The following is a 19735-nucleotide window of genomic DNA, read 5'->3' on the forward strand; positions in this document are numbered from 1 at the left end:
ACTGTCAGCCAGACCCAGAATCTTGGTTCATGGGTGTTCCTACCAAGTGACATTTTTCACATCCCATCAATGAGAAACCAATCATTTGTGGACCCAGATGCCTTCTTTATGCTTGTTAAATTTCATCGTGCTTGATGAGGCACACCAGTTAAGTCCTTTGATATATTTTGAGTCCCTGAATGTGTCATCCCTCCCCTTGTCTACCAGACCCTCGTCCAAGTGAGCAATAACAATGGTAAGTATGTGTTTGAAATTTCCCTCCAGGTTGACCTAAATCCTACCACAGTTTTCCTGCACTTACAGAGCTAAAAGAAATAGCAGTCATTTCCTGAGTGGCTGGTGAAGACCAGTTTCGTTCTCTGTCACTGCATCCCATATAGCCACACCACAGATTTTTACTGGGAACTTTTTACTTGTATTACTTAAGCTTAAAAACATGGGTTGTAAGATAGTCTGTAGACTGTACAATGAGCTTTACGGAGTCAGGATTTTGTCTCTTTTAACCTGTCAAAAAGCCCTCAGTTTTGTTTATGCTTCCAAAGATCCTGTGCCTCACAGAAGCCGTAGTTATGGCTACAGCACAGATTGGCTTGTGCTGGAAGAAGCCCCAAAGCGAAGGCTTCATCAGTCTCCTCTGTGTGCCACTTAGGTAATATGCGGAGACTGACTGTGATGCTGTTGCTGAGCGTTCACAGTATTTCCCAATAAATGTTCTCCTCCTAACCAAAAAATAAAAGAATACAAAAAAACCCCTCAATGAACAAGAGAAAATAAGAGACTTGGAGGAGAAAGAACCATTCTCAACTCATTTCGTGATACCAGCATTACCCTGATACCAAAATTCACAAAAGGCAATTCAAGAAAACTACAGATGAGGCTTCCTCGTGAACACAGATGTAGAAGTCCTCAGCAAAATATTAGCAAACTGAATCCAGCAATATATAACAAGGATAATACATCTTAACCCAGTGGAGTCTGTACTGGGAATGTTCAGCTGGTTCAACATTTGAAAACCAATCAAGCCAATCCACTGCATTAACGGACTAAAGAAAATCCACATGGTTCTATCTGTAGATGCCGGGAAAGCGCTTGGTAGAATTGAAAATCCACTCATGATTAAAACCCTTACAAATGAAGGGACTTCCTTAATCTAATTGAGAGCATCTACAATAAACCTACAGCAAACACTACTGGAAAGGAAAAAAATACTGCTGGTGATACATTTCTGTGTGTAGAAATTCAAAGGAACCTATAGATAAACCATTAGAATTAATATGAAAGTTCAGCAAGATGGTTGATATAAAATCAATATACAAAAATCAATTTCTATTTACCAGCAAGAAAAGAGAAAATAAAAAAAATTTTAAGATTTATTTATTCATTTAAGAGAGAAAGCACTTGCATGCACAAGCAAGGGGAGAGGGAGAAGCAGGGAGCCTGGGGCTCAATCCCAGGACCCCAAGATCATGACCTGAGCAGAAATCGTGATTCAGACATTCAACCTACCAAGTAACCCAGGTGCCCTGAGAAAATAGAAATTTTTTTACATACCATACATAACACCACCTGTATTACCTTAATACTATAAAGTATCTTGAAAAAAAAAAAGTTAAATTTGACGAGACCTCTAGATCTAACTACCTATTTGGAGGAAATGTAAAAGATGGGGTCTTACTAAAGACATCACAAGGATGAAATCAGAAAAATCCAGAATTGGAAACTATAGGACAACCAACCCGTTTTTACAGTAAATAAATTATGAGAAGGAAAAGGAGAGAGGGAACCTATAGATTTAAGAGAAACTTAAGAATATTTAAGGAGGGAATGATATAAACTTGGATTTGTTTCAGAATAATCTAGGGTGGATAAGTTGTAAATAGTACAAGCCAGGAGTTAGTAAATGTTCAAGCTGGGTTGTAGGTATTTGAGGTTCATTACTTTCTACTCTTGTCTCTGTTTGAATATTTTTTAAATTACAAAAAATTTATTAAACACCATTTGTATAACCTCTTTTTTTAATCAACAAGCTAGGAGCAAATCTAACAAAGATGTTCAAGACAAAGGAGAATGTTAATATTTATTGTGACATTAAAGAATACATAAAGAGGGCGCCTGGGTGGCTCAGTGGGTTAAGCCGCTGCCTTCGGCTCAGGTCATGATCTCAGGGTCCTGGGATCGAGTCCCGCATCGGGCTCTCTGCGCAGCAGGGAGCCTGCTTCCTCCTCTCTCTCTCTGCCTGCCTCTCTGCCTACTTGTAATCTCTCTGTGTCAAATAAATAAATAAAATCTTTAAAAAAAAAAAAAGAATACATAAAGAAACGGAGATATACTGTATTCATGGACTGGAAGACTCAGTGTTATAAAGATGTCTCCCTCCCAGATTGATTCATAGATTCCGTGCAATCTTGATTGTTTTTGAAATTGACAAGCTAATTTTAAAGTTTTCATGGAAATGCACAGAATCAGGAATAGCCAAGATGTTCTTCTAGAAGAATAAGGAGGGAGGCGTTGCTCCACCAGATACTAATACCATAAAGCTATAGTCATTAAGATAATAAGATATGGGCATAGAGATGTTCAAATAAACCAACTGAAGAGAATCCCAAAACACTCCCATACATAAATAATCACCAGTGAGGAATGGATAGTCTTTTCCATAAGTCATGCTGGAACAATTGAGTATTCATTTGGGAAAAAGACAAGAAAGAAATTGGACCCCTAATTTCACACCATATACAAAAATCAGTTCTAGTGTATTAAAGGCCAAAATATGAAAGCCCAAACTATAAACCCTTGAGAAAGTAATAATTGAAGAATGTCTTCAGGAACAAGGAAGGATTTCTTAACATGCCAAAAAAAAAAAAAAGGGAAAGATGGCTAAATTTGACTTAAACTAAGTTATATTCATCAAAAGATACCACAGGAAGAGTAAACAGGCAAACCACAAAATGGAAGAAGGCATTTGCCACATGTATAACCCCCAGGGGTATAATATCCAGACCACACAGAGAATTCCAACAAATCAATGAGAAAAAGATAACTAGAGAAGGAAAATGGCCAAAAGACTTAAACACTGTACAGAAGAAGAAATCCAATAAACCTGTGAAAAGGTTCTTAATCTCATTAATAATCCGTGAAATGCAAACTCAAAGCACAGCCTGATTCCATTACTTGCCCACTGTGGTGGCTAAAATTAAAGACTGATACTACCAAGAGTTGACAAAGAAGTGGAACAGCAGGTACTCTCACGCACCGCTGGTCGGGGTGTAAATCTGTACAACCTCATTGAAAATCGCTTGTCATTCTGATGTTGATTTTGGATTTTCCTTGTATGTGGCTCACTCAGGGAACCCTGGTTGGCCCACAAGCAAGATCATTAAGCAAAAACCACCTGTGGCAATATCCCAGAAGACAAATATTTTCTTAGATTAAACCTAAGGGGAGGAACTTTATAATAACATTTTTGCTGAATACTATAATCACATAGGAGAAAATTAAAATTCTCTGATTATAATTCTGTGGATTTAATTTGTGTTTTTCCCTAGACTAGAATTGCCATGTAGTTTCAGGAATGTTTATTAATCATCTGCCTTGCCTACCACTGTGCTGGGGACATTATTTACATTTTTTTGTTCTAATCCTTTGTGACAGCCATCCAAGAGGCTATGAAAACTTGGCAACAAAATGTCCTGGCCAAGTGCGTGGGCTCTATTGTCAGACCGACCTCACTGTCCCACCTGAGCTGTGTGATTTGGAGCAAATTACTGAACCTTTCAGTCCTTTGACCCATTTATAAAGTGGTGACACGATTTCAGGTGTTGTTAAAAAGATCAAAGAGTTAATACATGTATGTTTCCTAGGAAAGCACCTAACACTAAATTGGCCCATGGTCATGTGTGATAGAGCCGAGAGTCTAACCAGACTGTCTGGGCTCAAAATCCCACACTCTTTCCACCTCGTGCCACAGCCATGAGTTTAGGTTGCTGGCTGTGTTATCAGTTAGCAGGTGCCCCGGGAATGCGATGTCATTTTATTATAAGCCTGTGTTTTTAAAACATTTCCAGGAAACTGTTGTGAAAACCAAAGAGCAAGCTTTATCTTGAAAGATCTGTGAGGAGTATGTTCATGCAGGCTTCTAGCAAGTCTTCAAATGAATGATTTTTGTCAGTATACAACTTAACAGGAGATTCATATTCTCTCTCTCTCTCTCTCTCTCTCTCTCTCTCCCCCTTTCTCTGCTAGGCGAGTCGCTTGCATCGCCATGGAGAAAACCAAACAGGAGCAGCAGGCCAGCTGTACTTGGTTCGGCAAGAAGAAGAAGCAGTACAAAGATAAATACTTGGCAAAGCACAATGCAGGTAGGGAAACATACGAGTGTGGCTGAGGCCGAGTGAACCTGGCAAAGACAGAGGTAGAGCTCACATCTCAGTTCGGTCTTCTGAGTCCTCACCAAAACTCCCACCCAACGAGGTCCTCATCAGCCTGCCAAACTGCATGAAACCCTTACCTGCGACTCTGATGTCCGTCATTTGCCAGCTCTTTGACAGAGCTCTGCTTCATAGGAAGACAGTGCTATTTGGAAATAGCACTGTCTTCTCCGGAACTAAAAGGACCCAGTACGTTCAGTCCTCCCCTGAGAAATGAGAGCTTGAGGGTTTGCGGAGTCACCAGGACCCTTGCCTCCTTGCTGAGAGTGATCTTGAGCTAATATCCCTCCCTCCTGCCTCCTCTCTAGCCCTTGGACACGGCCCCGTGGCACATTGCTAAGGGCAGAGGGACGCTCTTCACAGAGCCGTGCCGCAAAGGGCCCGGCGATTGGGCCGAAGGAACACAGATGCCATTGGATACTAAGGGCAGTTGGTCGGTTCCTGTGACTAGTTGTCTTCCCCCTACCCCGCCAGTTATTTCCTGGCTCCGAAAAGACCAAGAGCACGATCTCGGCCTTCCCTTCACGCTGTTTGTCTATATGAAAACTTGCGTTCAACCCGAGTCAAAATATTCGCTTGTAATGCCAGAAAAGCATGGTCCGTCCTTGTCGTAGAATTCCCAGAAGACTCACAGGATGTAAGTTAAGCTAAAGGAAGTGCATGCTGATACAGAGGCTGGGAATGACTTCTTTTCAGTAACTTCTCAGTAGGACCCCTTTTTATAAGGGACTTGTTCTGAGGAATTGCAAGCCCCAATATTGGCATTAGATTAGTTCCCAAGGTTTCAGAAATGACTCCAAAAATCAGACATGTGGCCAAAAAAAATCGAATTAATGCAGTCATGCATACCCAATTTGACAGTGTAATGTTTCTGACAAATATAAAACACACTTCTGTCTGTAGAATGTTAGAACACGTCATTAGCATCCACCAGGGAAAATTATTTACAAACTCTGCATTGTTCATTTCTTTTTTTAAAAAGATTTTATTTATTTATTTGATGGACAGAGAACCCAGGTAGGCAGAAAGGCAGGCAGTGGGGGTGGGGCAGGAAGCAGGCTCCCCACCGAGCAGAGAGCCCGATGCGGGGCTCGATCCCAGGACCCTGAGATCACGACCTGAGGCGAAGGCAGAGGCTTAACCCACTGAGCCACCCAGGTGCCCCTGAATTGTTCCTTTTTTTTTTTTTTTTGAATTGTTCATTTCTTAATCAGCAAGTGAAAGTATGCATTTTGAAATACTGCATCACGTGGGATGAGTGTGAGTGACCACAGGGGTTCATTTCATATGATTCAGCTAAACGATGAGTCGTTCCCTTCATGTCAGCCACACTCTACTCCATTTTTAATTCCAATAAAATATATCCTTTCTGATTCTTTACCACCACAGAGTACTAGTCTGATGATGGCTTATTTTTTGGTTTTGTTTTATAAAAGGAAGAAATATTTAAGGCAGATTAAACATAATTTAGTGACTGTTAATTGTAAATGCTCAAGTAGTACTTTCTGAAGACGTTTACGGTAATGTCAGCAGAATGTCGTTTAACACCAAATGTCAGTGGTTCCTGCCAACTCATCTTCATTTCCATCAGCTTCTAACAGGCTCACAAGATGTGTTGACATTTTATATGTATATATGCATATATATATATATACATATATATAAAACCTTATCATTTTTATAATTTTAAATGCTGTATAGCTATAGCTGGCATTATCATTTGAACCTAGAAAGCAAAGCAAATTGGTGGCTGACTAAGGTTGTTCATCCATCACTAGCTTGATACTCTTCTAATGGAGGGCATGTAGACATAAGTATTTAACTGGCCAATATTCTTTAATTCAGCTGTGAGGGGAAATAAGAAGCCAGTTGATTAAAAAACTAGAATCTCTCCATTCTGACAAAGAAACCGTTGACACGTTCACTCAAGAATTTTGTCAGAAAATCAGCACCCCCCACCCCCACCCCAAATCAAGCCTCATGAGCTCTCCTATTGGTGTTTCTGCTCGGGAGAAGGTGTCCAGCTTTTTTCTTGGACTTTCTGAAGCATGCTGCCTGGCAAGGCCTTTCTCTTGCCACCTTTTCAGTCTCCTTCCCCTTCACTGACGAACCCTTCCATTTTGTTCATGGCAAAGTCCAGAAGAACCATTCACTTAGTGGGCACCTTTAGCTGACAAAAGATGAAGTTGTCAGGAAAGAGAAGTCAGGTATTTTATCAGCTCTTCTGCTTCGAGCCATGATGGAAGGCCATCCGAACGCGCGGCGTGGCCTATATAAGGGACCGACGTGAAAGAGAGAAACAGATACTACCAAACTCCGTCAGTATGGCGGGTGCTATGAGAACTTTCAAAGTTCATCATATTCTTTAAGGCCAAAAACTAGCCAAATGGGCTCCTGGGCCACAGATCAAACTATATTTCTGAAGGATCTTTCTGGCTTTTTCAGAAGTTGACTGTCCAGTATGAGGTTGGGGGGGGGGGTGGGATCTTCCCACAGTCCTCAGTGAATCCAAATAAGGGCTGTATGTCTTGGTCGCTGCTTTAGAGATCCAAATCTTCTCATCAAATTGTGAGGCTGTTTACATTTGTAGTGAAAATGAAAGATGGGAACTTTGTCAATATCTAGAACTGGTAGGAGCGATGATACTAGAATTATTCCCATTTCTCTCACCGGCGCAGTCCCCATGTGTAGCTAAAGCAGAATTCTGTTCAAGCTGTGTCGCCTACATCTCACATTATAAAATGCCAGTCTATCAGCTAGATATGACCAATAAATTAGTTTTGTTTTCCCCACACCTGGCATTTGAAAGAATTAAAACCAGATATCACATTTGAAAATCAGATATTTAACATAAAAATCTGGGTTTCTGCCTTGCCTTGGAGGAAAATAGAAATGTGGCGACAGTAGGCCCCCTTTCACTTGTAGCACCACTGGGTTGTTGATGTCCCTTTCGGCTGGACACTCGTTCCCTAGGACCCAGCCCATGCACCCAAACATGCCCACGGCCCAGGAGCTGCAGGCCGTTGAGTGCCACACCCACCCCTGAATTCCCAGTGTGCCAGGCCTTTCCTAATGGGAGGTTTTTACAATATTTAAATGTACTTAATAGTTTTTCCAAATGAGACAAGGAATCGATACTAAAGGCTTATTTATGGAATAGATTCAACTAGAAAATACTTACCTAAACACATAAAAGTGTCATGAATATTGAGTAGCTTACCAGGAAATGAGGATAATATGAGCAAACTAGGCCAGCAAGTATTTCTGAAGCCTTGGGAATAGATTTGATTATGGTGTGTATAGTGTTTACAGCAAATACATTTTCTGCAACACGTAAAAGATGTTTAGCCACATAAATCTGATGCAAAAAGCATTATCAAGCTGCTAGAACTATACTCTTGAGGCATTGAGATGCCTCAGCCCTAGGACTTCCAAAATCAGTTTCAAGATCAAGTTGCTAACATAAATTTGAGGGGAAAAACAGTCTTCACTAATTCATTTTTTTAAACTGTTAGAGCCCTGAGCGGTAGTATTTCAATATCCAGAGATAGTCCATTTACATACGTACACATGAACCCAGACGGTTTCTATAGTACCATTCATAGGCATGCTTAAATGATGCGTAATACCACAAATTAGTAGTTGAGTAGTTTTTTAAAAATCTATTACTTTTTTCTCTTCAATACAGACAACTCTTAAGACAACAAAGAGTGGCCCATCAGCTCACTGCCCTGTTGGCTTTTTTTTTTTAAATAAAAGTAATAGGCACCTGTGATTTGACATTGCAAACAGTACAGGAAGGTACAAACCGAAAAACAAAAGGCTTCCACACCTACACTCCTTGAGGAAGGTGTCTCGTAACTATTCCCAGACCAGATTTCCATGCATGTTGCTAGTAAATAAAAACCTACTGGCTCTTATTTAAGGATATTGTTGGATTTTTATTAAAATGAGTTTGTTTCTTAATGTGATTTATTTGCCTCGTGTTTAGAATATTGCATGGTAAAGTTTCTTTTGTGCATATTATACTTTTATTTTACTAATATATTAAAAGCCATATTTCAATGACCCCTGTACATTTTTCATGCTGTCTTACTCCCAATGGCCTCTGTGCATGTAAGTAACCTGTTGAGTGACTATGCCTCTTTGTTTTTGATGGTTTCCTTTCATTCAGTCCTTTAAAAAAAAAAATCCGCAAACAACATAAAACTTTTAAAAGTTCAGCCTTTAAGTGTTCTCCTTATATTCCTTGTATGTCTTATTTTTAAATACTCTTATTGTTTCTCGATCCTATGACCATGTGCTGATTTCATTTAGACCAGAGTAACCTCTTCATGCTGCTCGTTTACGGTTAAGATATCAATATGTAACATACCTGTTCATTTGTCCATGGTGTCGATCGTTGATCTCTAACTCATTCTCATGTGTGTCTAAAAAAAAAAAAATGGCAAGTCGTAAGTGGGTAGGATGCCATTCCGAAAGCCTGTGCCATCATCATCTTGCTCTTTTGAGAGATGCTGGTTTATTTTTCTATATTAGAATATATCAGCTTGTTGACGCACCTCTTTCATAAGCATCCTTTCTCTCGATGGAAACCTCACGCAGAAGGCAATGGGTATAAAAACCAATTCCATAAGCGCTCCTGCTTTTCTTTTTACAACTCTTACACTCTGTAATCACCGTAGCATGATCAGCCAGTTCGAGCACGCACAGAACCTCGTGTTCGTTTTGATTTGGGGGGGGGGTTGCTATTCTAAACACAGAAAACATTTTGGGTTTTTAGCTGTTGCTACAGAATTAAAGACGTTGAGTGAACCTTTCTGGAACCAGGCTATCAAAAGGAAACAAAGGCACAGATACCCATTAACATGCACTAACCCTTATTTTAACACATGGTATTTCTTTTTATATGTATACATAGTCTGGGAATGATACTTTTGTTCCTTTGTCTCTGATCTGTTGCACTCGAGAGTACCCTATTTTGCAATTTAAGGTTCTTTGCTACTGGGAAGATCACAGATGTTGACTGAGCTGAGAGCCAAAAAAGCATTTGGCCATATTGTTTCTGGGAGAAGCTTCTCTTAGTGATTGACTGAAGCATCCCAGATCCCTTTATGGCACCATGGAATCAATCGTATTGAATTTGTTTCAACCCCTCTGAAATCTAGAGCTTTATTGAGCCGCCTTTTAAAAAGATATTTCAGTGTGTGCCTGGCAACATTTGGATATTACCACAAGGAAAACTATTACAGGAAACGTTGACTCGCGATTTTAGCCTTCTTGTGAGAATTTTCAAATGGACTACCTTGAACTTCACCAGGAATGGTCATCCTCTTGGGAAGGTTTTTGTAACGGTTTTGTTAATAGGCGGGTTTCCAAAAACTATTTTTGGGAGCATTTCTTCTCAGTCTGTAATGATCAGAGAACTCTCCTTTTGCAAAGGCTTCCGAGCTCAGACTCTGCTTCATGCTTCTTTCCATTCTGTCCATCCTGACTTACTGCACACGGGCTGACAAAGTTCGGGATCCAGGGAAGCATGTTCCCCTACTTAAGATACCCAAGACTTTCCATCTAATGGATAGCTGGGTTACAGTAAAACTTACGGGATGCTCATTGCGAACGCTTGTGAAATCAGTTTCAGCACTTGACTTTGAAAGACTCTAGCATGCTACCTTCGGCAACTCTGCTGAAAGAAAGAACCATGAACTCAAAGACCAGCTGTCCATGCATCTCTCATCCATCCCTAGAGATAATCTAGTGGCCTCTTTCTTGGTTAACTTTAGTTGCATTCATGCTATATTCATGTTGGTCACTGTCTGCAGACTTTTTCTTTTTAGTATTGCTGGTTTCTTAGAATTGCAGAAATATGAACAGCATGTGGTTTTGAATGACTTCGTATGACTTGTTGGATACTGCATGACAAGAGATGCAGTATCTCTTAGAATTTGGGCTTTTATGCATGTGCTCAACAAAATCTTTGGATGCCTCTGGTTCTAAAGTGCATTTTCATGGGCTTAAAAATGAATTTTCTCCTGAAAGGCTGTAGGACTAAAATTATATGTAAGCTGCGGATAGAAGTTGGGCTCAGAGTTTTTGAAGACACGGTTTTACTATATCTTTAGTTCTGCCAGTATAATTATCATTGACGGACATGAAATACTCCTGTAAATTTACCTTTCTTCTAACTCTTTGCATTTTAGTGTTTGATCAATTAGATCTTGTTACATATGAAGAAGTAGTAAAACTGCCAGCATTCAAAAGGAAAACACTAGTCTTATTAGGTAAGCTTGACTATACAAGTGGCTTTCTTAGACTTCTCTTCAAAACATTCTGCGAGTATTAACAATTGTCAATTTCACCTTCTTTTTAAAAAATGACATAGGTGCGCACGGTGTTGGGAGAAGACACATAAAAAACACCCTCATCACAAAGCACCCAGATCGGTTTGCGTACCCTATTCCACGTAAGCAATGTCTCTCTTTTTAAGTTTCTTTTTCCTGGTACTTATTTGATATTGTAATTGACATACTGTTTTCCATTACATAAGTAATAACTGCTCATTATGGGAAGTTTGGAAGATCCAAAGCCAAACAAATCAAAAACCTAGTTAACAATAATCCCAACCCCATTCCCCCAGTAACGGCCCTATAAAACATTCTGCCATAGACTCTCCCAAGCTTCTCTCAATGCAGAGGTAGGTCGTGTGTGATTTGTTGTTGTTTTTTTTTTTTAACAAAATTGGGCTCCTCCATCCTGTTTATAACCTGATTTCCCCAGCAGAATGGCATGAACATGACTTATTGGCATGAACATGAATTATTCCTCAGAAGAATGGATCTGAATGATAGGATAGGTTTCTCTGATAGAACAATGCCCCCTCAAACGTACCCAAGTTAATTGACTTTCATCCCTTTGAAAACCCAGTGTGCTATCAGTTGTTTATTATAAAGAATTTAAAATATGTAACATTTTTATTCCCCTTATTTTCTCTGTCTTACTCATAACTTCTTCCCCTCTGTTTCCTCAACTATAAGTTGAAGTAATTCCGGGAATGTACCGAAGGTCTGGGATCAGGAAACACCAGCAGATACTGGATATATAGTAGCTAAAACCAAGACTGGTTTTAGTCTTGTTATTTCAGAGTTTACCGTTGGAATCCCAAAAGCTTTCAGACAGGTAGAGTTTAGCTGGAGGTAAGAAGGAGTTGTAAAAGCAAGGAGAGAAAATGGGAAGAAGGACTCCACCCAGTAGGGCCTTCCAGTGCCTTCCAGAAGCCACATCAGCACCACTCGTGGGTTTCTCTACACCCCAGAGGGCCGTGAGGCTTCATAAGACAACACCCTCCCTCCAGAACCCTGTCTGATTTACACACAAAAAGGAAATCCATCAGTTACCATTTCACTTGGTCCCTCTGAGATTTTCTTCATAAGACACTCTGAATTTTTCCTTTAAATCTCCTTATGTCTAGATCTTGAGTGGAGCAAGCTTAACTAACATTTAGTTTCTTCTTGATCACTAACAATTGAACATTTGTGTTACTAAATGACCAGTTAGCGAGCTTGGTTTTGATGCATATCGTTGTCTACCTCAATTATGAAGTCCTTCTCTCAAATATTGGACCCCAGATGTGTACAGACCATATGTTTACCTCCCGAGATGACCAAGGGTAGTACAGCATCAATATGCGATGCCATTTCTTCAGCTTTTCATGTGCCTGGAGAAAGAGTTCTTTAAAACCTGTGCATTTGGGTGTCCATGAGCACTTGTAAGTTCTAACGGTCTAGTCAAGGCAGGAGGCGGGGGGTGGAGGTCCCTGTGGGTCTGGATCCATGCACACAGCAAAGAGGAACAATAATTTATTCTTGCTCAAGGAAGGAAGTTGAAAGAAAGGGAGGGGGAAGGTAGGGAGGAAGGAAGGAAGGAAGGAAGGAAAGAAAAAGAGTGGGAGGAAGGAAGATTTAAATCAGTGTTCCTGGCTCAGCTAGAAAAACATTTCCTAAACTGTGCTTTGCAGAACACTGGTCCCGTCAGCATCCCCCAGAACTAGGACTCACTGACCAATATTTTAGGATACATCCCCTGAGGTCTATTTTCTGTAAAGGACTAGGTAGTAAATATTGGAGGCTTGAATGGCCATCTGGTCTCTGTCACAACTACTCCAGTCCGCCAGTGTCGCATGAAAGCAGCCATGGACAGCATGTAATTAAACAGGTATGGATGTTTTCCAGGAAAACTTTATCGACAAAAACAGGTCCTATTTGGCATGCAGGCTGTAGCTTGCCAACTCATGGTGTAGGTCTTTACTGACTACCGTAGCCACATCTGACCAAGGTCATTGTATTCTCAACACAATACACCTTTTTTTTTAAAGATTTTATTTATTTATGAGTGAGAGAGAGAAAGAGCACGCGCACAGCCAGGCAGAGTGGCAGGCAGAGGTTAGAAGCAGGCTCCCCACTGAGCAAGGAACCCGATGCGGGACTCGATCCTATGACCCTGGGATCATGACCTGAGCTAAAGGCAGGGTCTTAACCAACAAAGCCACCCAGGCGTCCCCGCAGTACTCCTTTTGCTATATTCTAACCATCTCCTTTAGGAAGCTGCCGGAGACCGATGCTATCCAATAGAACTTACAGAACTTTCTTTGATAGTAACAGTTTTCAATAGCTGTTCTGTCCACTACGGCAGCCAGTAGCTACACTGAACCCTTGAAATGTGGCTAGTGAGACTGAGGAACTGATTTTTTCAGTTTAATTTTATTTAAATTTAAATAATTGTATATGGTTTTCCATTTCTTCTTCTTTCCATTCTTTTTTCCTTCTGCTTAAGACCTAACTGCATTAAGGCATACAGTAAGGTATGTTCATCTTGGGTCGTTGAGTGTCTTTCTCCTGTGGTGACCCGCGAAGGGATGAACTAAATCTCATCTAAACACCAAAGGATTCACCAACCTAAACAACTAACCAACTGCTGTGGTCTGATGTCACAAACAGATAAATATGGTGTCGCGAATTTAGTTCTACAAAGCTCCTGGGGCTGGGAACAGGGCATGAGACATATACTAAAGAAGCCACAGTTTTTAGAAGAGCTGGGGCTTGGGCAGGTCCATAGGGAGCATCCGCTGATGAGCTCAGTCTTTTAAGCGTTTCGGGATATGGGACTTTCTTTGCAGACACAACCAGACCTCCAAAGAAAGATGAAGAAAATGGAAAGAATTACTACTTTGTATCTCATGACCAAATGATGCAAGACATCTCGAATAACGAGTACCTGGAATATGGCAGCCACGAGGATGCGATGTATGGGACAAAACTGGAGACCATCCGGAAGATCCATGAGCAGGGGCTGATCGCCATCCTGGACGTGGAGCCACAGGTAAGGCACAGCCCCTCGCGGCCCCCGTCAACCTGCCCGCAGGTTCGGCCTAGGTTCTGAAATCAGAACGGCCCTTGGAAGGCCATGGGCCACCCGCTAACCTAATAAACTGTGGGACAGTGTCAGCAGCGTGGGCTCAACAGGCTCACGGGCTTGAAGGCGCATGCGCCGTGTGGTTAAGCAGCAACAGGAAGCTCCCAGGGGATTGGTTGACACTCGGAAGCTCCGTGGGAATACCCGACACTGATGTGACCTCAGGGCGAGACTGGCCCTCGGTTATCCTAACAGCCACCTGTCCCCTCTCAGTATGGCTCACAGCGGCCCATCCGAGCCACTGCCAGCATCTTATGTGACTTGGCAGCAGGGATCCCGGGGCCTGGGTCTGGTGTGAAGCACAGCACTCGCTTTAGGGAGGCGAGCCCGAGCCAGCGGGGATGCAGACCCACATGGGTCCTCAGCCTCCCCCGTTTCTTTGGATGCCCAACCCCGGCCACAAACTGGGAGGGGTGTGGAGAGCTTCGGGCGTTCGGAGCCAGACACAGGAATGACTGGATGATCTGTAGGGAAGTCCTAAGCTCGAAGCAGTGGGAATTATTCAACTCAAAAAGGAGAAGCCACATCTCAAATATGTTAAAAAAAAAAAAGGCCTTGCCTTAAAAATGCTAACAGGCTGGGGCCCCTGGCGGGCTCAGTCAGCAGAGCCTCCAACTCTTGATCTCAGGGTTGTGAGTTCAAGCTCACGTGGAGTTCAAGCTCCACACCAGGCATAGACTTTAGAAAAATAGCTTGTCAGCTCTTTTTTTCTCTTAATCTCTGAGGACAAACTGAGCAGAAGGGGGACTTAAAGCCCAGGAGGAAAGATGTTGTAGACACCAGGTGAGTTACAGGAGAGGCTCGTGGATGCCACTGTGACTCCTAGGTCCTGCCATTTCTAAGACTGGTTCATGTCCCACACCCCTATCCCTCAGATACAATCACCTGCCCAGACCTGCTCCCCTCAAGTAGGCCCCATTTCGCCAGGCCACTGAGGAAATGTGTGGTGACTCTGCTGCCTATCCGAGGGCTACCAGACAAGAAAATCTCAGTCTCGATGTGATGTGTCTTTTCATTTTTGAAAATATAATAGAGAAAAAAAAGAAAGTAACATAGGCTAGAAATTGAAAATCAAAGCCCCAAAAAGGCTCCCGTAACTGCTGTGATTGGCCTGTGGGTTAGCTCTGATGTTCCTGGAAGGCAGCACAGAGAGGGGAGGGTCCTGGATTTCCTGGAAGTACACCAGTTCTTCCCTTGGAATTAACTGGGAAGGGAATAGAACCGGGTTCCTGGACACCAGGCACCAGGCAGGGGACGAGCACAGTCTTCAGCGACCACTGTGGGCAGGAAACATGGAAAGACCTTCGCATCTGGATGGATGAAGGCCAAGGACCCACGTGCCATGCAGAGAAGGGGAGTGTGGTTTCAGGGGTTGCAGCATGATAGGTTAGAACTTAAGACAGTCGAAGAATTGGGTGGCAGGGAAGGCTGGAGGCACTGAGCAGACAGAAGACCATTTCACGCCTGGGGTGTCCTCCTCAACATCACCTGGGATGCCGTTCAGCATCGACGCTGTGCGGACTTCCTCTGTGGCCCTTGGGGAGTCAGGACAGAAGCAAGGGGAGGAACCGTGTGCTGGGAACTGGTCCCCGCATAGCTGCACGGAGGCTGGCTGTGGGTGGATGAGAAAACCTTCTGTCTCCACGGACCCTGTAGCCTCCTGACTAATGAGCACAGGAAGATGGGGCAGGGGTTAGGAGGGGAGGCCCAAAATAATATTGACATAAAGGGTTTCTAAAGAAAGATTCCCCATAAGCTCAGGTGAGCTACAGATGCACTATGTTTGCTCCTTGCTGAAGTCTTCAATCACAAAAGGGCTGACAAAGAAATTGCCAATTATCTCTGTCAAAAATGAGCATAGGTGGGCTGACGAGCTTGCTCAGAGGGGCGTGTGACGTTCACAGTTGAAGCACTGTGATGTGACACGTGACAGGACATAGCTGGCTCCCTTAGCCCAGAAGGAGCTCCTGGGTTACTGAGATTCAGAAACCTAATCCCAGTGCATGTGAAGCTTGCACGAAAGCTTTATCATGCCGTCAGTCTCTCCCGAGCCTGTACATGCAGAGGCTCCCTTCAGCCACCAAGCACAGTGCCCTCCGGGCGAACATTTTCTGCCGATCATTCGTGCCGCTTTCACGTTTCCATTTCAGCATCAAGACCATTTAGGCAAGGTGCCGTGGAGGGCACGAGGGAGAAGACCGAACAGGACCCAGCCCTTGCCCTCAAGCTCACCGTCCAGTGCCCGGCGCTTGCATGTGTGGCGGGTACCTGGGGGGACGGGAGAGGTGCTGAACCTGGCTCGGAGCTCACGAAGGACTAAGACAAAAGAACACGAGTGCCATGTGCCAAGGGCTCCCTTAGCCAAGCCAAAAGGAAAAATATGGACAGGGGGTCCAGGCAGAGGGGGTAGTAAGAAAAAGGCTGGGAAACCAGAGAGAGCATGGCCCTTTCTGGAACTGGAAGTAGTTCAACGAGGCCAGTCCATGGAGGGGAAGGGGCAGAGAGAGGTGGAGGAGGTGAGCATGGCCCAGCACAGGGGGCAGGGTGCTGGCTTTTGATGCTGAGGAGTGGACATTTTAGCCCCAGGCCAAGAGGGAGCCGTGGAAGAGTTTGGAGCAGAGCAGCGAGACGGTGGAACTTGCCTCAAAAGATCTGTCATTGTAGCGGCGGGCTCTAGTACAGAGGCAGAGAGACCCGGCTGACGGCTGCCACAGTAAACCAGGCAGAAAAGGGAGGAATAGGAATATGGCAGAGCAAACGATGCAGATAACAGAATAGACACGTTACATGTCATCCCCCCCACCACCACCTCTGCTGCAGACAAGTCAAGGACACATTGGTGCCTTGTGAAATGTGTGCCTGCAGATACTAGGGTTTTGTTCTGTGGAGGGGAGGCCACAACCACGGGGAGGCTCAGGTCCTGGGCTTGGGGGCGGGGGTTGTAATCCCACATCAGAATGCGGTTCACGGGCGTGGCGCACCAGCTTGGGGGGGGGGGATTATACCTGGGAAGGGAACTGAACTGGCCTCAGAGCTCCAGTAGTGGCTTCAGCCACCAGCCCCCAATCAGGTCTCCTGGCCCCCGGGGGCCTCTCGGCGGGGGAACTCAGCAGGCATCAGGAGCAGGAACACAGCCTGGCAGTGACCGTGGCCGGGATGTGCTGGCCCCATTAGCAGTTAGAAGGTGAAGCTGTGCTGAAGGGGGCTGGAGATCAGGGGCAGAGCCCACCTGCTGGGCCAAGGCCACCCCAAAGCGCATTTCCTCCCCATTCCCGAGGTAGGCTACCATTCACAGCCCGGTTTAAATGAACATTAACTAGTGTAGTCGGTGTGGACTTTTCTGAAGAAAAGGAAGTCGGATCGATTCAGGAGATTCATAAAAAATGTCCGGTTTGTCAGCTGTTACTCGTCGGTGGCTGTTGTCCGTCCTTCCGAAGGAAAGGAGTAGGGGGAGTTCCGGAGACAGCAGGTCAGTGTGCGCCCACCTCACCAAAAGTATGAGTCCCAGGCTCGCTGAGCTGTGGGATTTCGTGCAGACATGTATGACAGCCGCGCCCTGAGTGTCCCATGTGTTTCATCCGCAGGCGCTGAAGGTCCTGAGAACCGCCGAGTTCGCGCCTTTCGTTGTTTTCATCGCGGCGCCCACCATCACTCCGGGGCTAAACGAGGTAAGGCGCACTGCGTGGTGGCAGCCCAGCGCAAGGACCTGCGGGCCCGCCGGAGGGGTGGAGGCCGGCCGGGCCCACTCGCCCACTGCGGGCGCTGGGCAGGAGGGCCTGGCTCTAGGCCCAAGAGCGTTCCGCAGGGACAGAGCTCTAAAGAAGCCAGGACCTTGGCCCAAGGGAGCTTCTGGGGTGGGACCCACTCAGGTCCCCGGAGACGACCCCACCTGGAAATGAGCCCTGTCCGCTCTGGGGCCAGCTCAGTGGCCCAGAGACGGGGGTGGGGGGGTGTCGCTCCAGAGCCGGCATCACCTTCCAGCACTGGGCCGACCCCGAGGGCCTCCGTGGCCACGCGGATGCTGTGGGCGACTGGGTGTGTCTGGTGAGTGCGGCAGGGCCCAGCTGCCACTGGTGCACTCTGAAGGCTCCCGCACGGGGTCACCCGGTGCTCGGCGGGGCCCACACGCCAGCAGAGGGCTCTTGGCTCTGCTTGGTGAGGACCCATCTAAACCGCCTCCAGCTAGTGACTGTACAGTCAAGGCTGGGAAACTGCGCCTTGTGTGTCTGGAACAGTCCGTCTTTACACGGCCGGGTTACTCATCTTTTCAGTCGTTCCTTTGGGTCCTTTCATTTGCAAAAAGTGTATTCCTTTGGGAGCTCTGCAGCGGGGGTCTCCGGTAGTACCCCAGCATGCCCAAAGCCCTGCCGGGTGCTGAGCGCTTTTCCTTCGGGTGCCATGTATTTTTCTTGAATTATCATCTTTGCTTTTTGTTTGTTTGTTTTTGCCTCTTTTCCTGCCCTTTTACTAATTTTCCATAGCTGCCAAAATGGTGCAGAAAATTGCCCGTAAGTACCAGCTAGGAGGTGATGAAATGCAGCCTCGTTTTCTTTCCTAGATTTAGAATGTAGACCCTTTCTTCCCATAAATCCTGCCTTTTGCTGTTAGACTAGAGGCATTTTGTTTTCACTGAGTTGAACCCTGCTCGTGCGTGAGGCAAGCCCGCAGACCAGCTGTTGCCGAGGAGGAAACCCACAAATAGAGCTTCATCTTATGGGGTCCTTAAGAGGAAATGCTTTTTCTTGCATGAAGAGAGCTCCATTTAAAAACGGATGCCGGCAGCTGTACATTTTCTTGAACGTGTTCGTCATCCCGGCTCTCAGAGCAAATCATAAACTCCGCTAGTGGTTTCTGAAGCCCAGACCGTGTTTCGGTGGAGTCCTCCAGACCGGAGAGTGGCGTGCTGAGAACCGCTATCTTCTCGGCTGAGCAGGAAGCACTCCTGGCCTCGGGCAAAGGAGTGTTTCCCAAAACGAGGCTTTTGCAGTGTTTGTCGCAAAGTGAAGCAGCTTTTTAGGCGCCGGTGGAAAGTGTGTTGATAGGACCTTAGCAGGTGGTGATTAACTGAGGTCTTATCTACACGGAGCCATTAATAGCCAACATCCAAGCAGCCCTGCCCCGCTTTGAAATCCCAGTAGACGGTGACAAAACCTGGAGGACTCTCCTCTCAGAGCGTCCTGATAGAGCAGACGGTGTCCCCGGCCTCCCTGCCCAGTGGGATCGAATGACCTCATTTTCCATCCCCCTCTGGAGAGTCGCACCCACAGACCGGGGATCTTCAGGAAGGGTTTCTCACAAATAATGGATGGGCCTCGGTGAAGAGGAAGGGTCCTAAGTCCGCTGCGGACACCATGGCTCCCAAGTTCCCGAAGGCACCGCATCCTTTAGTTTTCTGGGAGCGCATCAGTGTCACCACGGGCCTCTGTTTCCTCGTGGTGTAGCTTTCCGTCTTGATGGCTTTAACGCTCCTCAAACCGTGTCGTGGCCAGTGTTAGCCAAGTGCTTGTTCTTTTAAGGAACATCTAGTCATTTAGTAAGCACTTACTGTGTACACGCCACAATGCCAAGTGCTGGGCACAGCGATGACAGGGCCCACACGACAAGCTGCCGCTCTAGTTGGGGGAGAGATGCTAAGCAGACAAGAAGGTATGAATCGTATCTCCATCTGTGTAAGACTCAGCCCAACACCTTACCTGCCTGGTGCGGGTGGAGAGGGGGGATGCTTTGACTTCAAGCTCCCTGGCTTCAGATTTGAAGTTGTCCCTTGCGAGTTTGGCATAACAGTATCCAGCCCGTGAACACTCGGAGGCAAACTTTCTGGTGGCCCGTGAGGGCTCCCA

The 19735-nt window shown here is 45.1% G+C and overlaps 1 protein-coding gene across 13 annotated transcripts in view; it reads left to right on the forward strand.

The window, feature by feature from the left end:
- The window catches only part of CASK (calcium/calmodulin dependent serine protein kinase), a 350383-nt gene that overhangs the window by 324418 nt on the left and 6230 nt on the right, over positions 1 to 19735 (forward strand). For 8 of the 13 annotated variants that reach the window (XM_044235607.1, XM_044235613.1, XM_044235615.1 and 5 more), the window contains 5 exons: positions 4243 to 4358; positions 10628 to 10708; positions 10810 to 10890; positions 13600 to 13802; positions 17480 to 17563. In XM_044235607.1, the coding sequence (XP_044091542.1) occupies positions 4243 to 4358; positions 10628 to 10708; positions 10810 to 10890; positions 13600 to 13802; positions 17480 to 17563 (565 nt within the window). The remainder of the gene's footprint in view (positions 1 to 4242; positions 4359 to 10627; positions 10709 to 10809; positions 10891 to 13599; positions 13803 to 17479; positions 17564 to 19735) is intronic. The other 5 variants (XM_044235608.1, XM_044235611.1, XM_044235614.1 and 2 more) reach the window with 1 other exon arrangement.

This window comes from Neovison vison, chromosome X (genome assembly GCF_020171115.1).
Source record: "Neovison vison isolate M4711 chromosome X, ASM_NN_V1, whole genome shotgun sequence".
NCBI classification, from domain to species: Eukaryota; Metazoa; Chordata; class Mammalia; order Carnivora; family Mustelidae; genus Neogale; species Neogale vison.